Source organism: Pygocentrus nattereri, chromosome 13 (genome assembly GCF_015220715.1).
Source record: "Pygocentrus nattereri isolate fPygNat1 chromosome 13, fPygNat1.pri, whole genome shotgun sequence".
NCBI classification, from domain to species: Eukaryota; Metazoa; Chordata; class Actinopteri; order Characiformes; family Serrasalmidae; genus Pygocentrus; species Pygocentrus nattereri.
The window spans coordinates 13,977,966-13,997,511 of record NC_051223.1 but is presented as its reverse complement, the minus strand read 5'-3'; the positions used below and the strand labels follow the sequence as shown (position 1 = coordinate 13,997,511).

Below are 19,546 nucleotides of genomic sequence, written 5' to 3'. Positions count from 1 at the left end.
ATATGCCCACCTCCTGAATGGTGTTCCTGATCTGGCTAACTGTTGTGAAGGGTTATTTCTTGACCAGGGAAAGAATTGTTCTGAAATCCACCACAGTTGTTTTCTGAGCTTAACAGTGCATTTTTTTTCTTCTTCTTCTTTTTGAGAATGTACCAAATTGTTTTGATTTTTCAGCCTAATGATGACTTGGTTCACTGTCAGTGAAAGTTCTTTGGCCTTTTTATCTGTTTACTTGGCGAAATAATGAGAAAATTACACTCACCTAATAACATGCACCCATATCCAACTGTTCAATTACTTTAATTAATTTGAGCTCCTTAAAATAGGTAGCTGTGTTATTAAATTCTTGCAGTTCTTACACCTTTCACCCAGTTCGGATACACATTCCTTAAAATTGAAGCTGCAAGCCTGCCTTTTAAGCTCTATAATTATTATTTACTGTTGACTCCAATATGCATAAATAACAATATAGCTGAAGTAGCAATAACTTTGTTAGCATCCAAATATTTATGTACCTGACTATAAATCTAAGATGCTGAAAATCTTGTTTTCATGGCCTATAATGGCCTGTAATTTTTACATAGATACAGAGCCTTGTGAAAAAAGACCCTTAATACATCAGATTTGTGTGATCATATTTTATTTTAAAATCATATCCAAGTATTTGGATGTCCCAGTGAGCCCTGTTGGATCAATTGTGAGAAAATGAAAGTGGCATCATACCACCCTGGCAGTGTCTAGACAAGGCCATCCCTCAAAATCAGTTATTGGATGGATGTTATTACAGCAAAAAGTGATTCTATTAGTTGGCTGTTGCCTGACAGCAGGAAGGCTTGGGTTGTATTCCAGGGTCCTTTCTATGTGAAGTTTGCATGTTCTGTGCCACACGTAGCATAATATAAAATGTTATTATATAATAATAATAATAATAATAATAATAATGATGATGACTGCTGGGATTGACTCCAGCAACCCCCACAACCCAGGATGAGCTAGCAGCTTAGATAATGTGTGAGAGAGAGAGAGAGAGACGAGGTGTTTCTTGATTAATATTAAAAAGAAATGTAACATATACGTTTATAAATGCTGTAAAACCAATAAAATGCAGACATTTTAGCACAGTAGCCCATTCTGTTGTTCCAGAGTACAATTAATACGTCATCAAATATTGATTGGGAAATTTGACCACATCTAAACATCAGATGCCGATTTTGTTTTCATTCATTAAAAATTCTGCAATAATTATTATCTTTGTGCAGTCCTAATATTTATGTATTTTTTTTAATGCAAATGCTAATTCAGTTACTTTATATCCGGTTAACTTAAAGAAATAGAGAAAAAAAACAATAATTTTAGCATGTGTAAAAGTTTGGACACTCTTCCGAATGTCGGGTCTAACTCTTCAACGGTTCAACTCTTAGGCCTTACTTGTCTCTTTAAGACTGACTAGGCAGGTCAGAAATTCTCATTAGGAATTGTCAGCTGCTGACAGTTCTGGAGCATAATAAATACTCTGACTTTTCAAAATATGTGCTAACACTCAACAGTCATGGGCTCCTGTAAGCAGTTGATGGAGGATCTAACAATTAAGCTTATTGATTCCTATAAAGCAGGGAAAAGATATAAAAAGATAAAGCGCTTCCAGCATACAATTTCCACTTTTTCAAATGCCATTAAGAAATGGACGTCAAGGCAAGTTCTGAAAGACCAAGAACTCTCAGATAGAACTGCTCATGTGCTGCCTAGAAAGGCAAAGAAAAAACACCATATGATTGCTTACACAAACATGGAAGAGTCAAGACATGTACCTTACTTGTGATCTCAACACAAAGGTCAGTGTCTATAGTATGCAGAACATCTAGGTATGCCAGACACACTTTATTCACCCTATGTATGTATGAGGAAAAAAAAAAGAGCAGCATGTCTTGGAAAAACGCCTTGCCAACTGTTAGTCATAGGTGTTATGCTTTGGGGTTGTGCAGCCAGTGGCACCACTAACACTGTATGGGTAAGTGGAAGAATGGAATTCAACAAATATCAGCAAATTCTGGAAGCAAATGTGACACAGTGAGTCTAGAAACTGACGCTGAAAAGAGGCTGGTTTCTACAACGTGACAATTATCCAAAACATACCTTAAAATGTGCAACATAAAGCTGAAGCTTTTGGAATGGTCCTCATAGTCTACTGACTAAATAAACATCAGCCATCACTGAAAATTTGCATACAAGACAGACACAGGATTATAGTAGAACTAAAAGTATTCTACAAGAAAGAGTTGAAAAGAATTCCTAAAACAAGTACAGAAAGATTCCTAGCTGGCTATATATATATAAACCATTTGTGCTTCATTCTGTGAAGTATTGCTATTGTTTCACAGTGACACCATCTACTGGAGTGTACGTTTTCTGTTAGATTCAGAGCAAACTGTCGAGGTGTAAGGTTTCCTGTAGTTGTCCAGCAGAGTCTCTGCTCATTTAGTCCACCTCATGAACATTTTTCCTTTTTATTAGACTTTATTCAGCAGTCATTATTACTACTTACGTGAATCACTTGTGCTAAGTTGTAGCTGTATTGTAAGCTCAGAAAAAAAACTCAGATTTTGTTACATTGTGCCTTATCATTTTTATTAACTTTTTCAGTTTTTCCAGATTCGTGGATCCCGGATATAGAGTGCCCACTTCATCTTCACTTTTGTCAAGTTTCCAGATCCAGTTTTGGATCACCAGAATTACCATTAAGAACTACTAAATTTCCATTCTCAGAGAGCTGGGGGGGGAGTGATGATGATCCACCTTATAACCAGTGTCAAAAATTCAAGGCAAGAAGTTTCAAACTGTGCATTAAGGATGTCTAAAAGGAAAAGTGAGGTATGAGTCAAGGTATGGTGAGGTATGGTACTTCGTCAAAATTGTAGCTGCTACGCAGAATGCGTAACGGTTGGCCAGTCTAGTCTTATGCAAACAACACATCATGAGTCTTAAATTATGACTGTTGCTATAAAACCTTTAGAGGGCAGCAGTTAATATTGTTTATTTGATTATGAGCTGGAAGTCTTCCGTAGTAAGTATTGACAGCTAGGAAGCAAGACAGCAAATCAGCAGTTCTGGCCACTTTAGCAGTTCTGGCCTACTTTAATAGATACCTACAATTACATTGTTAATCAGTAGATTTGAGATTAGGTTTAAAAACTAAGTGTATCTTTGAATTTTTATTTAGAAATTAAATTCTTTGAAAACAAGCCTTGATTCAGCAAAATTAGCAAGGTCAAAATAAGCACTTTGTGTTCATAAGCACTAATAAGCACTTTTTTTTGCTCATGAAGTTGTTCACAAAGTGGTGAACCTCGCCCCCCCTTGCTTGTGAACGACAGAGCCTTTCAGGGATGCTCCCTTTATACCAAATCATGACACTCACCTGTTTCCAATGAACCTGGTCACCTGTGGAATGTTCCAAACAGGCATTTTTTGAGCATTCCTCAACTTTCCCAGTCTTTTGTTGCCCCGTCCCAACTTCTTTGGAACGTGTTGCAGGCCTCAAATTCAAAACGAGTGACTATTTGCAAAACACAATAAAATTTATCCGTTTGAACCTTAAATATCTGTCTTTGTAGTGTATTCAATTGAATATAGGTTGAAAAGGATTTGCAAATCATCATATTCTGTTTTTATTTAGGTTTTACACAACGTCCCAACTTCATTGGAATTTGGGGTGTGTGTGTGTATGTGTGTATATATACACTGCTCAAAAAAATAAAGGGAACACTTAAACAACACAGTATAATTCCAAGTAAATCAAACTTCTGTTAAATCAAACTGTCCACTTAGGAAGCAACACTGATTGACAATCAATTTCACATGCTGTTGTGCAAATGGAATAAACAACAGGTAGAAATTATTGGCAATTAGCAAGACACACTCAATAAAGTAGTGGTTCTGCAGGTGGGGACCACAGACCACTTCTCAGTACCTTTCTGCTTTCTGGCTGATGTTTTGGTCACTTTTGAATGTTGGTGGTGCTTTCACACTCGTGGTAGCATGAGACGGACTCTACAACCCACACAAGTGGCTCAGGTACTCTAAGCACATTATTTAAAACCACTTGCACTGTCAATGAGTGTTTTCTGGATTAAAAATCACTATCATTACAATATATGTAAATAAACACAAATACAGCAAAGAGTAACAAAAATTTCTTATTTTGAAAAAAGAAATTGAGGTCTTGAGCCAATGTGAAAAAAAAACAGAAAAACATGCACATACTAAAGCCAACTAAAGAAAAACAACCAGTACTCCTTCAAACTGAAAACTAGCATAGTTTAAAATGTAAATAAATGAAGCATTTAAATCAAAGTTTATTTAAATAGCACTTTTTACAACGGGTGTTGTCACAAAGCAACCTTACGGAAAAATCCGGGTCCAAGCCCCCATTAACAAGTCAATGATGACAGTGACAAGGAAAAACTCCCTAAAAGCAGGACGAATAAACCTTGCGAGGAACACCAAGACTCAAAAGAAGAGCCCATCCTCCTCTGGTTGACACTGTAGTACTGAAAACAGTAGTAAAATGGAAAAGCAGGTGAATTATATTATTATATATAATTAAATTTTATAATTAAATAGATTATGTGCAGTATCATTATCATCAGAAGGGTGAGTTTATGCAGGTGAGGTCTGCACAGTGTTGAAGCGCCATGGTGGTCCAGAAGGCTGGCAAGTAGTGGGTACCCGATCAAGCAAGAAGAAGCAACAGCCTCAGACCGCACAGGATGGGCAGTAGTTCAACTTGGCAAAGAAAAGAAAACACAGTTCTGTAAAAAGTGATACATTACAGTATACAGGATGTGAAGAGTGCAGCACAGACTCCGGCAGGCCTATCAAATCAAATTTATTTGTATAGCGTTTTTTATAACTGATGTGACAAAGCAGTTTCACAGAATTCCAGTAAAGATAAAGTTTTAACATGAAATGTAAAACCCCCAGGTGAGCAAGCCAAAAAAAAAAGTCTAGCTGTTACAGCCTATCTAAACGGGAGAGCCAGAAGTTAACAGAGACATGAGGGCTCCCTGAGATGTTGGCACCCCTCTGCTCCACCATCAGCAAACCTTGAGTGAATGTGTGAGAACAATCAAACAATCGACAGCACCAACACTCCCAGTTTACCATAATCCTTTATATCCATGAACCCCCAGCTCTACACCTCTTATCTAACAGACTTGACCAAACAAGTGGGTTTTTAGCCTAGACTTAACGACATAGGATGTGTCTGAGTCTCGAACACTGACTGGAAGATAATTCCAAAACTGCAACTAGATTTGAGATTGTTCCTCATCATGCACCTGGAGGAAATTTACAAGCAAAGAAACACTTTTCCTTCCACTCTGTAGCAGTACAGATGGGGAGATACGTTGGCTGAGCATGTAAAGATGTGGGGCTCAGAGCAGTTGACGGTACAGCTGTATACACTTGACAGATCATCACCCAGAATATTTATAATTAACCTGTCAATTGTGCAATTACATTTTAAATGATGATGAATAAATACACCTTAAAAAGTGTGAACAACAGAATATGTCTGTATGTAAGGTAATTAAATTAGAAATGGCGCATTAAATCGATGTTACTCGGAGTCATATACATACCTAGATGCCGCGTTGTCTGTTGTTCTCCATCTGAGGTGATACGTCGGCGTGTCCGCCATGTTAGAGCGGTCAAGATCCGCTTCTGAACAAATTCACTTGTATTGAGAGATGATGAATTCTGAGCACTAAATCGGCCACAACTCCCTTATTACTCAATCGAATTTCACCTAATTTGTTTTGTTGCAATCATCAGACATAGAGTAATCTAGATTGGATGGACTGCTCTCGGTAGCTTTTGTTTCTTTAATCAATGATCGTGCTAATTAGCCATCCGGACCAGCAGGAATTCTGCACCTGACGTTAAGAACCGAGTTTAGCTCGAGAAACATAATCTGACACAAATCCATCAATAACTTCTAATCTTAATACACATAAAAATCAAATACACACCACAAAATACAGTAAGAAGGACAAAGCTAAACGGGCTGCACTTAGAAAAGGCTCGGTCGCGCTATCTACACTAAAGGTTCAAGTGCGCGTCTAAACCGCATTTTACGGTGAATGCAGACTGCTATGTGGAAGAATAAGTAAGCAGCGATGTATAGGCTACACTATACTTTTGGATTACTATTTACGAGTCACTGTACTTTAGAAGAATATATTCTTTTATGTAAAACAGCAATTTATTGTGTTGTTGATCAAAAAGAAAGTAATGTTTGGAAAGTTCTTCAAATCCATATATGTAAAGTAAAACAATTTGCGCGCGCCCTCACGTGAGGGGGTGGTACTCGCGGCAGGAGTGGCCAATTCGGCACAACACCGGCTCTGAATTTACCCCCCTATACTATATATACTATACTATATCCAGGACCATATGTTTTTGCGTCACTGCCGCCTAGCGACGTGGATGACCAATGCTCCTTCCTGTCTACCTAACCACTTACAGTTTTAAAGGCCTTTTCCACCCGAATACAACTACTTCATCTAACTTACAGTTTTAAAGGATTATCTCACCCAAATACTACAACCTTATCTAGCTAATCGTTTTAATTTTATCCCATCCAATTACTACTTTGTCTCAGAATTAAACTTGTTTACAAAGAGTTGCATTTTGTGTAATTATGTAAAAATAAAGATACAATCAATTGCACATATTGTTTTTACAGTTATTAAATCTCAACCAGATATTTGAGAAACAAGACAGGCTTTGGTGCCATAATATTTATTTAAAATATCAACAATAACAACCAAAAAGATTCAACAAGAAAGGTATAATCCCCCTCAATCACACACACATACAAAACAGCAAATGGGTTAAAAAGCGACATTTAGAGTTAGGATGGTTTCTCAATGACTCCTGCAATAGATTTTAAGAATTTTAATTTTAAGCATTGACCAATATTGTATGCCATTATGTAAAAACAATTACATGATCTACTCTCACCTGTGGTGATAAACTGGACCACAGAGGACGACTTCCTCAGTCTTCTGCAAGGATAAATTCTTCAGCACAGTTAGGCCATATATATGATTGCCTACCAAATGAAAAAGATGATCATTTTTAAACAGTTTTTTTTTAAATATACATTTATACCAATAAAGTCTTTGTACATAGGTCTGTTAACACCTTTTGATATCATAACTATGAAGAATGAACACCACATATTGTGGGGTAAACAGACAGTCTTCTTCTTCTTTCGGCTGCTCCCTTTAGGGGTCGCCACAGCGGATCATCTGCCTCCGTCTTGCCCTATCCATTGCCTCCTCTAGTTTCACACCAACCATCTCCATGTCCACCTTAACTACATCCATAAACCTTCTCTGAGGTCTACCTCTTCTCCTTCTACCCGGCAGCTCCATCTCCAACATTCTTTGACCAATATATCCACTATTCCTCCTCAACACATGTCCAAACCATCTCAACCTGGCCTCTCTGGCTTTATCTCCAAACTGCTCCACCTTCACTGTCCCTCTGATCTGCTCATTTCTAATCTTGTGCATCCTTGTCACTCCCAACAAAAATCTCAGCATCTTCATCTCCGCCACCTCCAGCTCAGCCTCCTGTCTTTTAGACAGAGCCACAGTCTCCAAACCATACATCATAGCAGGACGCACTACTGTCTTGTAAACCTTCCCTTTCACTCTTGCTGCTATCCTTCTGTCACACATCAGCCCTGACACCCGTCTCCACCCACTCCATCCTGCCTGCACCCTCTTCTTCACCTCTTTTCTACACTGTCCATTGCTCTGGATGGTTGACCCAAGATATTTTAAGTCATCCACCTTTACGACCTCTACTCCTTGCATCTTCACCTTTCCACCTGCCTCCCTCTCATTCACACACATGTATTCCGTCTTATCTCTACTGACCTTCATTCCTCTCCTCTCCAGTGCAAACCTCCACCTCTCCACATTCTCTTCCACCTGTTCTCTACTCTCACCACAGATTACAATGTCATCTGCAAACATCATGGTCCATGGAGCCTCCTGCCTGACCTCATCTGTCAACCTGTCCATCACCATTGCAAACAAGAAGGGGCTCAAAGCTGATCCCTGATGTAACCCTACCTTCACCTTGAAACCATTTGTCACTCCAACTGCACACCTCACCACTGTCTCACTATCCTCATACATGTCCTGCACCACCCTAACATACTTTTCAGCTACACCTGACTTCCTCATACAGTACCACAGTTCCTCTCTTGGCACCCTATCATATGCCTTCTCTAGATCCACAAAGACACAACGTAGCTCCTTCTGATCTTCTCTGTACTTCTCTACCAACACTCTCAACGCAAAAATTGCATCTGTGGTACTCTTTCTGGGCATGAAACCAAACTGCTGCTCACTGATTTGAACCTCTCACCTTAGCCTTGCTTCAACAACAGGACAGTTTAATTGGTACGATTATTTAAGCATAATTAAAATGGTAGAATAGTAAGTATTAAGTATTTACACCGAAAACAAAAATCTATGCTGATTTAATCTATCATAAGCTAACAGGTTAACTGCGTACAGTGCCTTGACTATGTAGTTTGCTAGTTGACGTAACTTTGCTGTCTAATTCAAAACAGCAGAACGTTTTAAAGTTAATTATATAAAACTTGAATCACGATCTGTAGTCGCACTCCGACTGTCATCACCCATTTTTCCACGCTTTAAATTCGGTCCTTATATCCACAACACAGGGTTCTGGATTTGCGGTCCTGGAACAGCTGCCTCCTGCTATGCTGTCAGACCCTACTCGAATTTACAGTAACACTGGCCCTGATATCACTGTGGACAGCCTATCCAGCAAGTGGCGCTGTATTTCAGAGCTGTCGTATAAAAGCTTGATGAGCCCTACTCCAAGCAGGCTGCTCTACAGGCTAATATACAATGGCTAAACATCATCCAGATTTGATCTTCTGTAGGAAACAGGCTGGTGTCGGTAAGTTGTACCATCAACTAGATGGTCGTATTTTGTTGTAGCAGGTTTCGCAAGGCCAAAAATATACTCAGTAATTGGACTGAAATGATGCGCTGTAGAGCCAGCTCGCTGGTCACGCTGCTAGTTAGCTACATTAGCATAGCAAAGCTTTGCTATTGTAACTCTAATATAGATGAGCGCTGGTGTGTTTGAGCTGTTGTGGAAAGGAGTTGTGCATGCAAGTTACAAAATGTGCATTTTGTCGATTTGCTGTTGCTCATATTAAATAAGTACTTTTCAAACAACAAAGGCAGATCTTTCATGAGGTTTATGGAGCTGAAGGAGTCTGTCGCTTACAATTAGCTCTGGTCCGTGACTGACTTTAAAGGGGAATTTATTTATTTATTTATTTATTTATTTATTTAAGTTTAAAACTCCAGCATCCCCCGCGACCCTGAGGGAGAGGTGGCTTAGAAAATGTGTGTGTGTGTGTGTGTGTGTGTTTTTAAAAAATGAAAAAAGTACACATTTTCACAGAGAACTCGGCTCTACATATTCGTTGCATTGCTTATTACAGGTTATTTGCTAAATTTAACATATACGGGAGGAAAAGCCATAAAATGTGGCTTGTGCAAATGGCGCATTTGTTTTATTTTCTCCAATGTGTTAAACTTAGTAAATAAATAGAAATTGTGCTCTACAATTTGCAAAAAGGCTGTTTATGTTTGTTCTCTGTACAGAATGTATTAACTTGTCCATATGATGATGTATCTTTAAAACAATAGATTTTAAGCCAAATCCTTATCTCAAACTTACAGTACACAATTTCATTAGGCAATGTGTTGGGTAACAATTAATGTAAAAGAATTAAGTTTTCTAATGCTTCGTGTTACCTTGTGAACAATAATGACTGGAATCGCATCATATTAAATCACTCAGAATGACTTCTGAGTCATGCAGATTTTTTTCCTTATACTAACTTTTTGTTTTTTGTTTTTACAGCTATTGGGAGGCTTTGTGAAAAATGTAAGTTTTAGAGTATTAGCTGATTTACCATTTTGATGGTGTGTGTGAGAATTTAGATTTCTTGTGTAACTGATTTTTGACTGAGATCTTTATGTTTAAGTATTATATAAGCTTAACGTAATGACCCATATGTATGTTTTCCACTCAGGTGATGGGAAATGTGTTATCTGTGATTCTTACGTCAGACCTTGCACACTTGTACGCATTTGTGACGAATGTAACTATGGGTCCTACCAAGGACGCTGTGTGATATGTGGAGGCCCAGGAGTGTCGGACGCTTACTACTGCAAGGAATGCACCATTCAGGAGAAAGATGTGGGTAAATCTTTGTTTTATTGAGCTCTGACCCAGCCAGAGTTTTGCCTGCTTCTCCATTCACTGTGATCCAGGAAAGAGGAAAAAAAAAAAAAAAAAAAAAAAAAGAGTATATGGGTCATTCTATATAAATGTCCGTTTTTGTGTCCCTAGCATTTACAGATTTATTACTTTAAAACTGTTTAAGTTATTTTAACAATTACACCTTCTTGAGCCATCAAAAGCAATAATGGTTTTCTCTCAATTATCTAGAATTCCAAGCACAACAGATGTGCTTGCCTCCACAGCCATGTGTAAAGGGGAAAAAAAAAAGTTTTTCTGCAGTAATCTGTACATGACTAGGAAATATGATTTAAATGACCTAAACAAGTGCCAAATAGATATAATATATACACTGCTCAAAAAATAAAGGGAACACTAACACATCCTAGATCTGAATGAATTAAATATTCCTGTTGAATACTTTGTACAGAAAAAAGTTGAATGTGCTGATAACAAAATCACACAAATCAAATTTATTAACCAATGGAGGCCTGGATTTGGAGTCACACAAAATTAAAGTGGAAAAACACACTACAGGCTGATCCAACTTTGATGTAATGTCCTTAAAACAAGTCAAAATGAGGCTCAGTATTGTGTGTGTGGCCTCCACGCACCTGTATGACCTCCCTACAACGCCTGGGCATGCTCCTGATGAGGTGGCGGATGGTCTCCTGAGGGATCTCCTCCCAGACCTGGACTAAAGCATCCGCCACCTCCAGGGCCAGCCGCACCAGCATATGGTCTCACGAGGGGTCTGAGGATCTCATCTCGGTACCTAATGGCAGTCAGGCTACCTCTGGCGAGCACATGGAGGGCTGTGCATCCCTCCAAAGAAATGCCACCCCACACCATTACTGACCCACTACCAAACCGGTCATGCTGAAGGATGTTGCAGGCAGCAGATCACTCTCCACGGCATCTCCAGACTCTGTCACGTCGGTCACGTGCTCAGTGTGAACCTGCTTTCATCTGTGAAGAGCACAGGGTGCCAGTGGTGAATTTGCCAATCCTGGTGTTCTCTGGCAAATGCCAAGCGTCCTACACGGTGTTGGGCTGTGAGCACAACCCCCATCTGTGGACGTTGGGCCCTCATACCATCCTCATGGCATCTGTTTCTAACCATTTATGCAGACACATGCACATTTGTGGCCTGCTGGAGGTCATTTTACAGGGCTCTGGCACTGCTCCTCCTGTTCCTCCTTGCACAAAGGCGGAGGTAGCGGTCCTGCTGTTGGGTTGTTGCCGTCCTATGGCCTCCTCCACGTCTCCTGGTGTACTGGCCTGTCTCCTGGTAGCGCCTCCAGCCTCTGGACACTACGCTGACAGACACAGTAAACCTTCTTGCCACAGCTCACATTGATGTGCCATCTTGGATGAGCTGCACTACCTGAGCCACTTGTGTGGGTTGTAGAGTCCATCTCATGCTACCACGAGTGTGAAAGCACCACCAGCATTCAAAAGTGACCAAAACATCAGCCAGAAAGCAGAAAGGTACTGAGAAGTGGTCTGTGATCCCCACCTGCAGAACCACTCCTTTATTGAGTGTGTCTTGCTAATTGCCAAAAATTTCCACCTGTTGTCTATTCCATTTGCACAACAGCATGTGAAATTGATTGTCAATCAGTGTTGCTTCCTAAGTGGACAGTTTGATTTCACAGAAGTTTGATTTACTTGGAGTTATATTGTGTTAAGTGTTCCCTTTATTTTTTTGAGCAGTGTATAATGATAGTTGTTGTCCCCAGGAGTGATCTCACTAGTGTTACTGCAAAAAATCATTTTGAAACAAACACATTATCACCTGACTTTTAACTATTTTCTGAGGATCTGTGAAAAAAAGCACATGGTAAGTTCACTGTCTTTTCAAATATAAGAAATGTTCTCATTTAGCTCATGATTTCATATGAAGCTTTTAGTTGTCAAAAAATAGAATAGAAATGGATTAAATCACATATTTTAGTGGATATTCCATGATTAACATGTGGTTTGATGCTCTGTAGCATCCATTTTGTAAAATGAATTTTTCCTGAAACGTCAAAAAAAGGTGTTACCTTTCTTATGTGTGACACCAATGAGGACATGTGACACCTACAGATAGATAGAAAAATGGATGTTTCTGTAGAATGTTATGGAGTTTTTATACATTGTGTCCACACATTCTCCACTCTATTAGACCCTCCTACCCTGTCAGTCCACCTTATAGATGTAAAGTCAGAGATCACTCATCTGCTGCTGCCAAGTTTGTGTTGGTCATTCTGTAGTCCTCAGTGGTCACAGGATGCTGTTGACTGGATATTTTTGGTTGGTGGACAACTCTTAGTCCTGCATTGACACTGAGGTTTTTAAAAACTGCTGATCCACTCACCCCACCACCACATCAGTGTTACTGCAGTGCTGAGAATAGACCCAAACAGTGACCTGCTCTATGAGGGTCCATGAGGACCACTGAAGAACAGGGTAAAAGGGGGCTAACAAAGTATGCAGAGAAACAGATGGTGTACAGTCTGTAATTGTAGAACTACAAAATGCCTGAAAGTTGTGTTTTATATATAAATATGTAAAAGCAATAGAACACTAAACTGAGTGTTACTGCAAAATAACATAACAGCTGTGATTTGGTTATAGCAATAACACAAAACCTTGAGTGTTATATTGCTTTTATGCAACAATAAATAAAGAAATGATTTGGACTGTGAATGTGAAAAATTTAATGTTTTCACAGTTCTGTGTTCACAGTTCCTTCCACCAAATCGTAGTTCCGTAACAAGCAGCTTGTTGCTATGTCACAGCTAGCAGTTCATTCCCCAGCTCCTTACACTAAATTCCAAAACTGTCATTACCAAAAAGCAAGCTTTTTTTTGTTTTTTTTATTGGAGTTTTATGGCTCAGTCCAATTTTGGTTGAATCAATCAGCTTGCATGGAACTTAATGGCGTGTGTGTGTGTGTGTGTGTGTGTGTGTGTGTGTGTGTGTGTGTGTGTGTGTGTGTATATATGTATATATATGTGTGTGTGTGTGTGTGTATATATATATATATATATATATATATATATATATATATAAAATATTACACACACGTGCTTCCTTCTGAGTTTGTGCAAAAAGAACACATTGTTAGTGATTAACAGCAATTCTTTTTTTTTCTTCTACACAGCGTGATGGCTGTCCCAAGATTGTGAACCTGGGCAGCTCTAAAACGGATCTCTTTTACGAGAGAAAAAAATATGGCTTCAAAAAGAGGTGAAGACTTCTAAGAACTCTGAAGATGACCTTTCAGATGTGATTTCAAGTTTTTTTTTTTTTTACTTGTTAAAGGATCTTTCTTTATTGTCTTTTCAATATAATAAAAGGTGTTTTACAATCTGCCATGTTTCTTTCTGACAATTGTAAAATAGGTCATGACATGGAATCTTTAACAAGATATTTTCTTTAATAACATGAGCGCCACAATTTAGTTACAAATTTTTAAAAATGAATCACCTGTCTGAATAATTTTCCCTTTTTAACATGGACATGTTATTGTACATAAATGGAAAAACTCACTGAAGTGGCAATTTCAGATACAAATGTTAGTTCCAAATATAGTTATGTGCAAAATAATAGCACATAATAATGCATTTTAAAAAACAGGAAAAGCTCAATCCTCATAATAGCATTTATTTCCATATATACAAAGGCAATGGGAGCACTGCACATTCAATGTCAAATGAAAACATGAACAAACTATCACATTTTAAACTGAAAATGAAAAAAAAGAATAATGGGCTGTTCAATACAATAGCATTAATAAATAATAATAAATTACATTTATATAGCACCTTTCACAAACCCAAAGTTGCTTCACATTGCAAAAAAAAACTATACAGAGGAGGAGGAAGAAAAATGTGCATTAAACAGAAAAGTCTTTAAGTCAGATTTAAAAGAAGAAAGAGAAGAGCAGTCCCTGAGAGATTGAGGAAGAGAATTCCTCAAAGAGAGTTTGGGGGCCATGGCACTAAATTACCTCCCGCCCAAAGTGGAAAGTCTGGTGCGTGGAACAGCAAGTAAGTTATTGCTGGAAGATCTGAGAGAGTGAGAGGGAGTGTAAGAGGTCAGCAGTTCTCTGAGGTAGGGGGGAGCAAGATTATGCAAAGCTTTGAAAGTGAGAAGTAAGATTTTAAACTTTATACGGGACAGGACCGGTAGCCAGTGTAGCTGAGAGAACGGGGGTGATATGAGGTGAACGCTTAGTGTGGGTGAGCACTCTAGCTGCAGAGTGATGAGTCGAGTAAAACACCAAGATTTCTAACATTGTCTGCATTTTCATTTACAAACTTGTATATTTACAGTATAAAACTTTTTTTACAGGTTCAGCTTTTCTGTTAAACATTCAACTAATATTTAGTTTATAACCTTTATTTCTGATAACTGCTTTACATCTGGGTGACATGGAGTCAACTAACATCTGACACCTGTGAACAGATATTCCAGCCCAAGCTGACTGGACTACAGTCCACAGTTCTTCTGCATTCTTGGGTTGTGCATCAAAAACAGCATTTTGATGTCACTCCACAAATTCTCAAACGGATTGAGGTCTGGGGATTGGGCTGGCCACTTCATAACATCAATCTTGGACTCGAACCAGGATGTTGCCCACTTGCTGGTGTATTTGGGGTTATTGTCCTGCAGAAACGTCCATTTCAAGGGCATTTGTTCTTCAGGCAACATGACATCTTCTGGTATTTTGGTATATTCAAACAGGGCCATGGTGTCTGGTATGTGATAAATGGGCTTGACTCCCAAGTATGAGAAATATCCCAAAACCAGTATGTTTGCACCTTCATGTCTTATAGTCTTCAGTGTATTGTGGCTTGCATTCTGTGTTTATGGGTCGTCTCAAACTGTCTATGGCCTTTAGACCCAATAAGAACAATCTTGCTCTCATCTGTCCACAGAATGTTGTGCCACTTCTCTTTAGGCCAGTCAATGTGTTCTTTGGTAAACTAACCTTTTCAACACGTCTTTTTTTCAGCAATGCTACTTTACGAGGGTTTCTTGCAAATAGTTTGGCTTCACGTAGGCGTCTTCTGATTGTTACAGTACTGACTATTAACTGAAGATCATCTTTGATTTCCATGGAGCTGATCATTGAATGCTTCTTTGCCATTCTTATTCTATGAGCCAATTATTTTCTGCACTTCTTTATATGTTTTCCCCTCTCCAATCAACTTCTTGATCAAAGTTCTTTCTCCTTCGGTAAAATGTCTGGAACGACCCATTTTACTCACTGAGCAAGGGCTAAAACCAGCAGGTACAACATTTGCTGCCCTCCTTCTTTAAATAAGGGCCATAATTGACACCTGTTTCTTCACAGAATGAATGACCTCACTAATTGAACTCACACACACACTCACACACACTAAGCTGCTTCTCCTTCTGGGTCGCAGGGGTGCTGGAGCCTATCCCAGCTGTCATTGGGCGAAAGGCAGGATAAACCCTGGACAGGTCGCCAACACCACACTACTATTAATTTGAACACACCTTTCATTAAATTAGTCAATTACACCCAATTAACAGTGTGCATGTCATCACTGTTGATTCTGTTGATTGGCCATTACTCGGCTACACCTAGTCATTAATTTTTCCCCCATGTTGTATTCTTTTCTGTCAAAATCAGTAATAAAACACATTAGTGATGTTAGACTGCTATTATTTTGCACACAACTTTTTGAAAGCTGTCTTTTTTTTATATTTTCTTACATCATATAAGTGGTCCTTTTTTTCTATGGCCTGGAGAACAAATCATCCATTTCTCCATAATCAGTCAAAGGTTGATTTGTCAGACCACAATATGTTTCCATTGTGCATCTGTCCATTTTGGCTTGAGCCAGGAAAAGTAATTTCTGGATTTTGTTGACATGGCTTCTGCTGCGTATAGGACAGTCTTATCAAACTTGCATTTGTGGATGCAGTGAGAAGTGCCATTTATTGACAGCAGTTTGTCAAAGTATACCCAAACCCATGTGGGGATATTCATCACAAAACATGCATGATGGTCTTTAAGGCAGTGCCATTTCAGTGCCACAGTGAGTTAATTCAACACTTATTGTACTGTTTTTGTTTAAATGCCGGTCAAGCAAGTCACTGCTTTCTATTTTTATTTGCCTTTTCATTTACTGTCCCAGTGTTGGGTTTTTGTTTTATTATTTTTGTTAAAAGAAAATGTACAAAGCACATACTGTTTCTAAATCTGTTCCATGACAACTATTGGATATTTTCCAGTAAATAGAAAATTATATGGGCCATATTGAATGATATATTGAATGAATATGGGTCATAAAAATATTTTTAAAATTGATTTCACTATTGTGCGCTATAATCACTGAAAACAAATAATTCCAAATTATTTGTGTACTTAAGACATGGACACTACTAAACATAGTTTACTTGTAAAAAAGAGAGAGACACACACTCCTACTGACATACTGACAATTCTCCCAGACACAAATTTCCTGCTTAGTTAACAAAACAGAACCTAAAGAAAAAACCTGTACAGTGTAGAAAAGAAAAGTAATCCCCTTTAAATTCTCTAGTAATCTAAGATAGGAAGATAATGTTCCATTTTTGAAGAGAAAGCACTGACATGAAATATAAGTAAGGAGTAAGTTCTTAAGGCAGTACTGTAGATCATTTTAAATTTTGGTTATATTTCCTTTAAAAAGTTTCAAACATGGTAAAGATGGCCATGGAGAAGCGTATAAATAAGCTCTATTCATAGTTAAGCCCAAACAGTGCCAACATATTAGTAAAAGAAAGAATTAATGTTAAACCTTTAAATATTCATTCATATAAAATGAACTAGAAGCACGATGATGATGATTTATAACACATTTGTGCCTTTTGTAAGTAAACAAGTACACTGATTTGTAGATTGAACCAATGTTTTCATATACACACGTGGACAAAATTGTTGGTACCCCTCGATTAATGAAATAAAAACCCACAATAGTAACAAAAATAACTTTAATTTGACAAAAGTAATAATAAATAAAAATTCTATGAAAATGAACAAATGAAAGTCAGATATTGCTTTTCAAACATGCTTCAACAGAATTATTTAAAAAAATAAACTCATGAAACAGGCCTGGACAGAAATGATGGTACCCCTGAAAAATGTGACCAAACGGACACGTTAAATCAAGGTGTGTTCACTAATTAGCATCACAGGTGTCTACAATCTTGTAATCAGTCAGTGGGCCTATATATAGGGCTACAGGTAGTCACTGTACTGTTTGGTGACAAGGTGTGTACCACACTCAATATGGACCAGAGGAAGCAAAGGAAAGAGTTGTCTCAGGACATTAGAAAGAAAATTATAGACAAGCATGTTAAAGGTAAAGGTTATAAGACCATCTCCAAGCAGCTTGATGTTCCTGTGACTACATTTGCATATATTATTCAGAAATTTAAGATCCATGGGACTGTAGCCAACCTCCCTGGACGTGGACGCAGGAGGAAAATTGATGACAAATCAAAAAGACGGATAATACGAATGGTAACAAAAGAGCCAAGAACAACTTCTAAAGAGATTAAAGGTGAACTTCAAGCTCAAGGAACATCAGTGTCAGATCGTACCATCCGTCGATGTTTGAGCCAAAGTGGACTTAATGGGAGACGACCAAGGAGGACACCATTGTTGAAAACAAAACATAAAAAAGCCAGAGTGGAATTTGCCAAACTACAAGCCACAAAGCTTCTGGGAGAATGTCCTATGGACAGATGAGACAAAAATGGAACTTTTTGGCAAGGCACATCAGCTCTATGTTCATAAACGGGAAAATGAAGCATATCAAGAAAAGAACACTGTCCCTACTGTGAAACATGGAGGAGGCTCTGTTATGTTCTGGGGCTGCTTTGTTGCATCTGGCACAGGGTGTCTTGAATCTGTGCAGGGTACAATGAAATCTCAAGACTATCAAGGAGTTCTAGAGAGAAATGTGCTGCCTAGTGTCAGAAAGCTTGGTCTCAGTCGCAGGTCATGGGTCTTGCAACAGGATAATGACCCAAAACACACATCTAAAAACACCCAAGAATGGCTAAGAGGAAAACACTGGACTATTCTGAAGTGGCCTTCTATGAGCCCTGACCTAAATCCTATTGAGCATCTTTGGAAGGAGCTGAAACATGCCATCTGGAAAAGGCACACTTCAAACCTGAGACAACTGGAGCAGTTTGCTCATGAGGAGTGGGCCAAAATACCTGCTGAGAGGTGCAGAAGTCTCACTGACAGATACAGGAATCGTTTGATTGCAGTGATTGCCTCAAAAGGTTGTGCAACAACATATTAAATTAAGGGTACCATCATTTCTGTCCAGGCCTATTTCATGAGTTTATTTTTTTAAATAATTCTGTTGAAGCATGGTTGAAAAGCAATATCTGACTTTCATTTGTTCATTTTCATAGAATTTTAATTATTACTTTTGTCAAATTAAAGTTATTCTTGTTACTATTGTGGGTTTTTCTTTCATTAATCGAGGGGTACCAACAATTTTGTCCACGTGTGTGTGTGTGTATATATATATATGTGTGTGTGTGTGTGTGTGTGCGCATGGGAGATACAGTATAATTTATTTGCTAGTTCACATGATTTTGTACTGTTTTGACCTGAGCTGTTACTACAAAATAGGGTATATGTCATATAGTCATGGACATGGACACTGACAATCTGCTCACAACACAGACGACAATTACAATAGTTATGTTCATAGCCAGTGTTGCATACTTTAAGAATACTAAGGTATTCCTTTATGTCCTGTCCAATATGTACAATATGTATTACAACACATATTAAAATACTTTTTAAAAACTGCAAAGCAAAAATGAAAAACATAAAATAAGCTACAACTACATGCTGTTGCAAACCAATTCCGTCCTTCCAGTGTAATCTGAACCAACATGTTGAGGTTCCTACAGAATAACCATATGCCAGAGACAAGGTCACTTCACTTCTGGTTCACTGAAGAAGGCACTTCTCACACACACACACACACACACACACACAGTTCACAGTTCACAGCATAATATGAAAACAAGCATATAGTAATTACTGTGGTAGACCATATGACTTGAGTTTGTAAGTGGAAAATATTTTAGCATTTACATTTGATTAAAGGTTCTTTGTTTAGTGGTACATTTTTCC

The 19,546-nt window shown here is 38.3% G+C and overlaps 2 protein-coding genes across 4 annotated transcripts in view; both read left to right on the top strand.

Moving 5' to 3' along the window:
- Positions 1-3,432, top strand: part of kctd17 (potassium channel tetramerization domain containing 17) — a 33,134-nt gene extending 29,702 nt beyond the window's left edge. For all 3 annotated transcript variants that reach the window (XM_017705509.2, XM_017705510.2, XM_017705507.2), the window contains one exon: positions 2,641-3,432. Coding sequence is in view for 1 of the 3 variants with exons in the window: in XM_017705510.2 (XP_017560999.1) it covers positions 2,641-2,670 (30 nt within the window). In the remaining 2 variants the exon portion in view is untranslated. The remainder of the gene's footprint in view (positions 1-2,640) is intronic.
- Positions 3,433-8,870: 5,438 nt separating this feature from the next.
- On the top strand, positions 8,871-13,733 carry phf5a (PHD finger protein 5A). The gene is made up of 4 exons (XM_017705449.2): positions 8,871-9,009; positions 9,991-10,014; positions 10,163-10,329; positions 13,523-13,733. Exons 1-4 carry the CDS (start codon positions 8,958-8,960, stop codon positions 13,610-13,612), a joined length of 333 nt encoding a protein of 110 aa, XP_017560938.1. The 5' UTR covers positions 8,871-8,957; the 3' UTR covers positions 13,613-13,733.
- Positions 13,734-19,546: the final 5,813 nt, after the last annotated feature.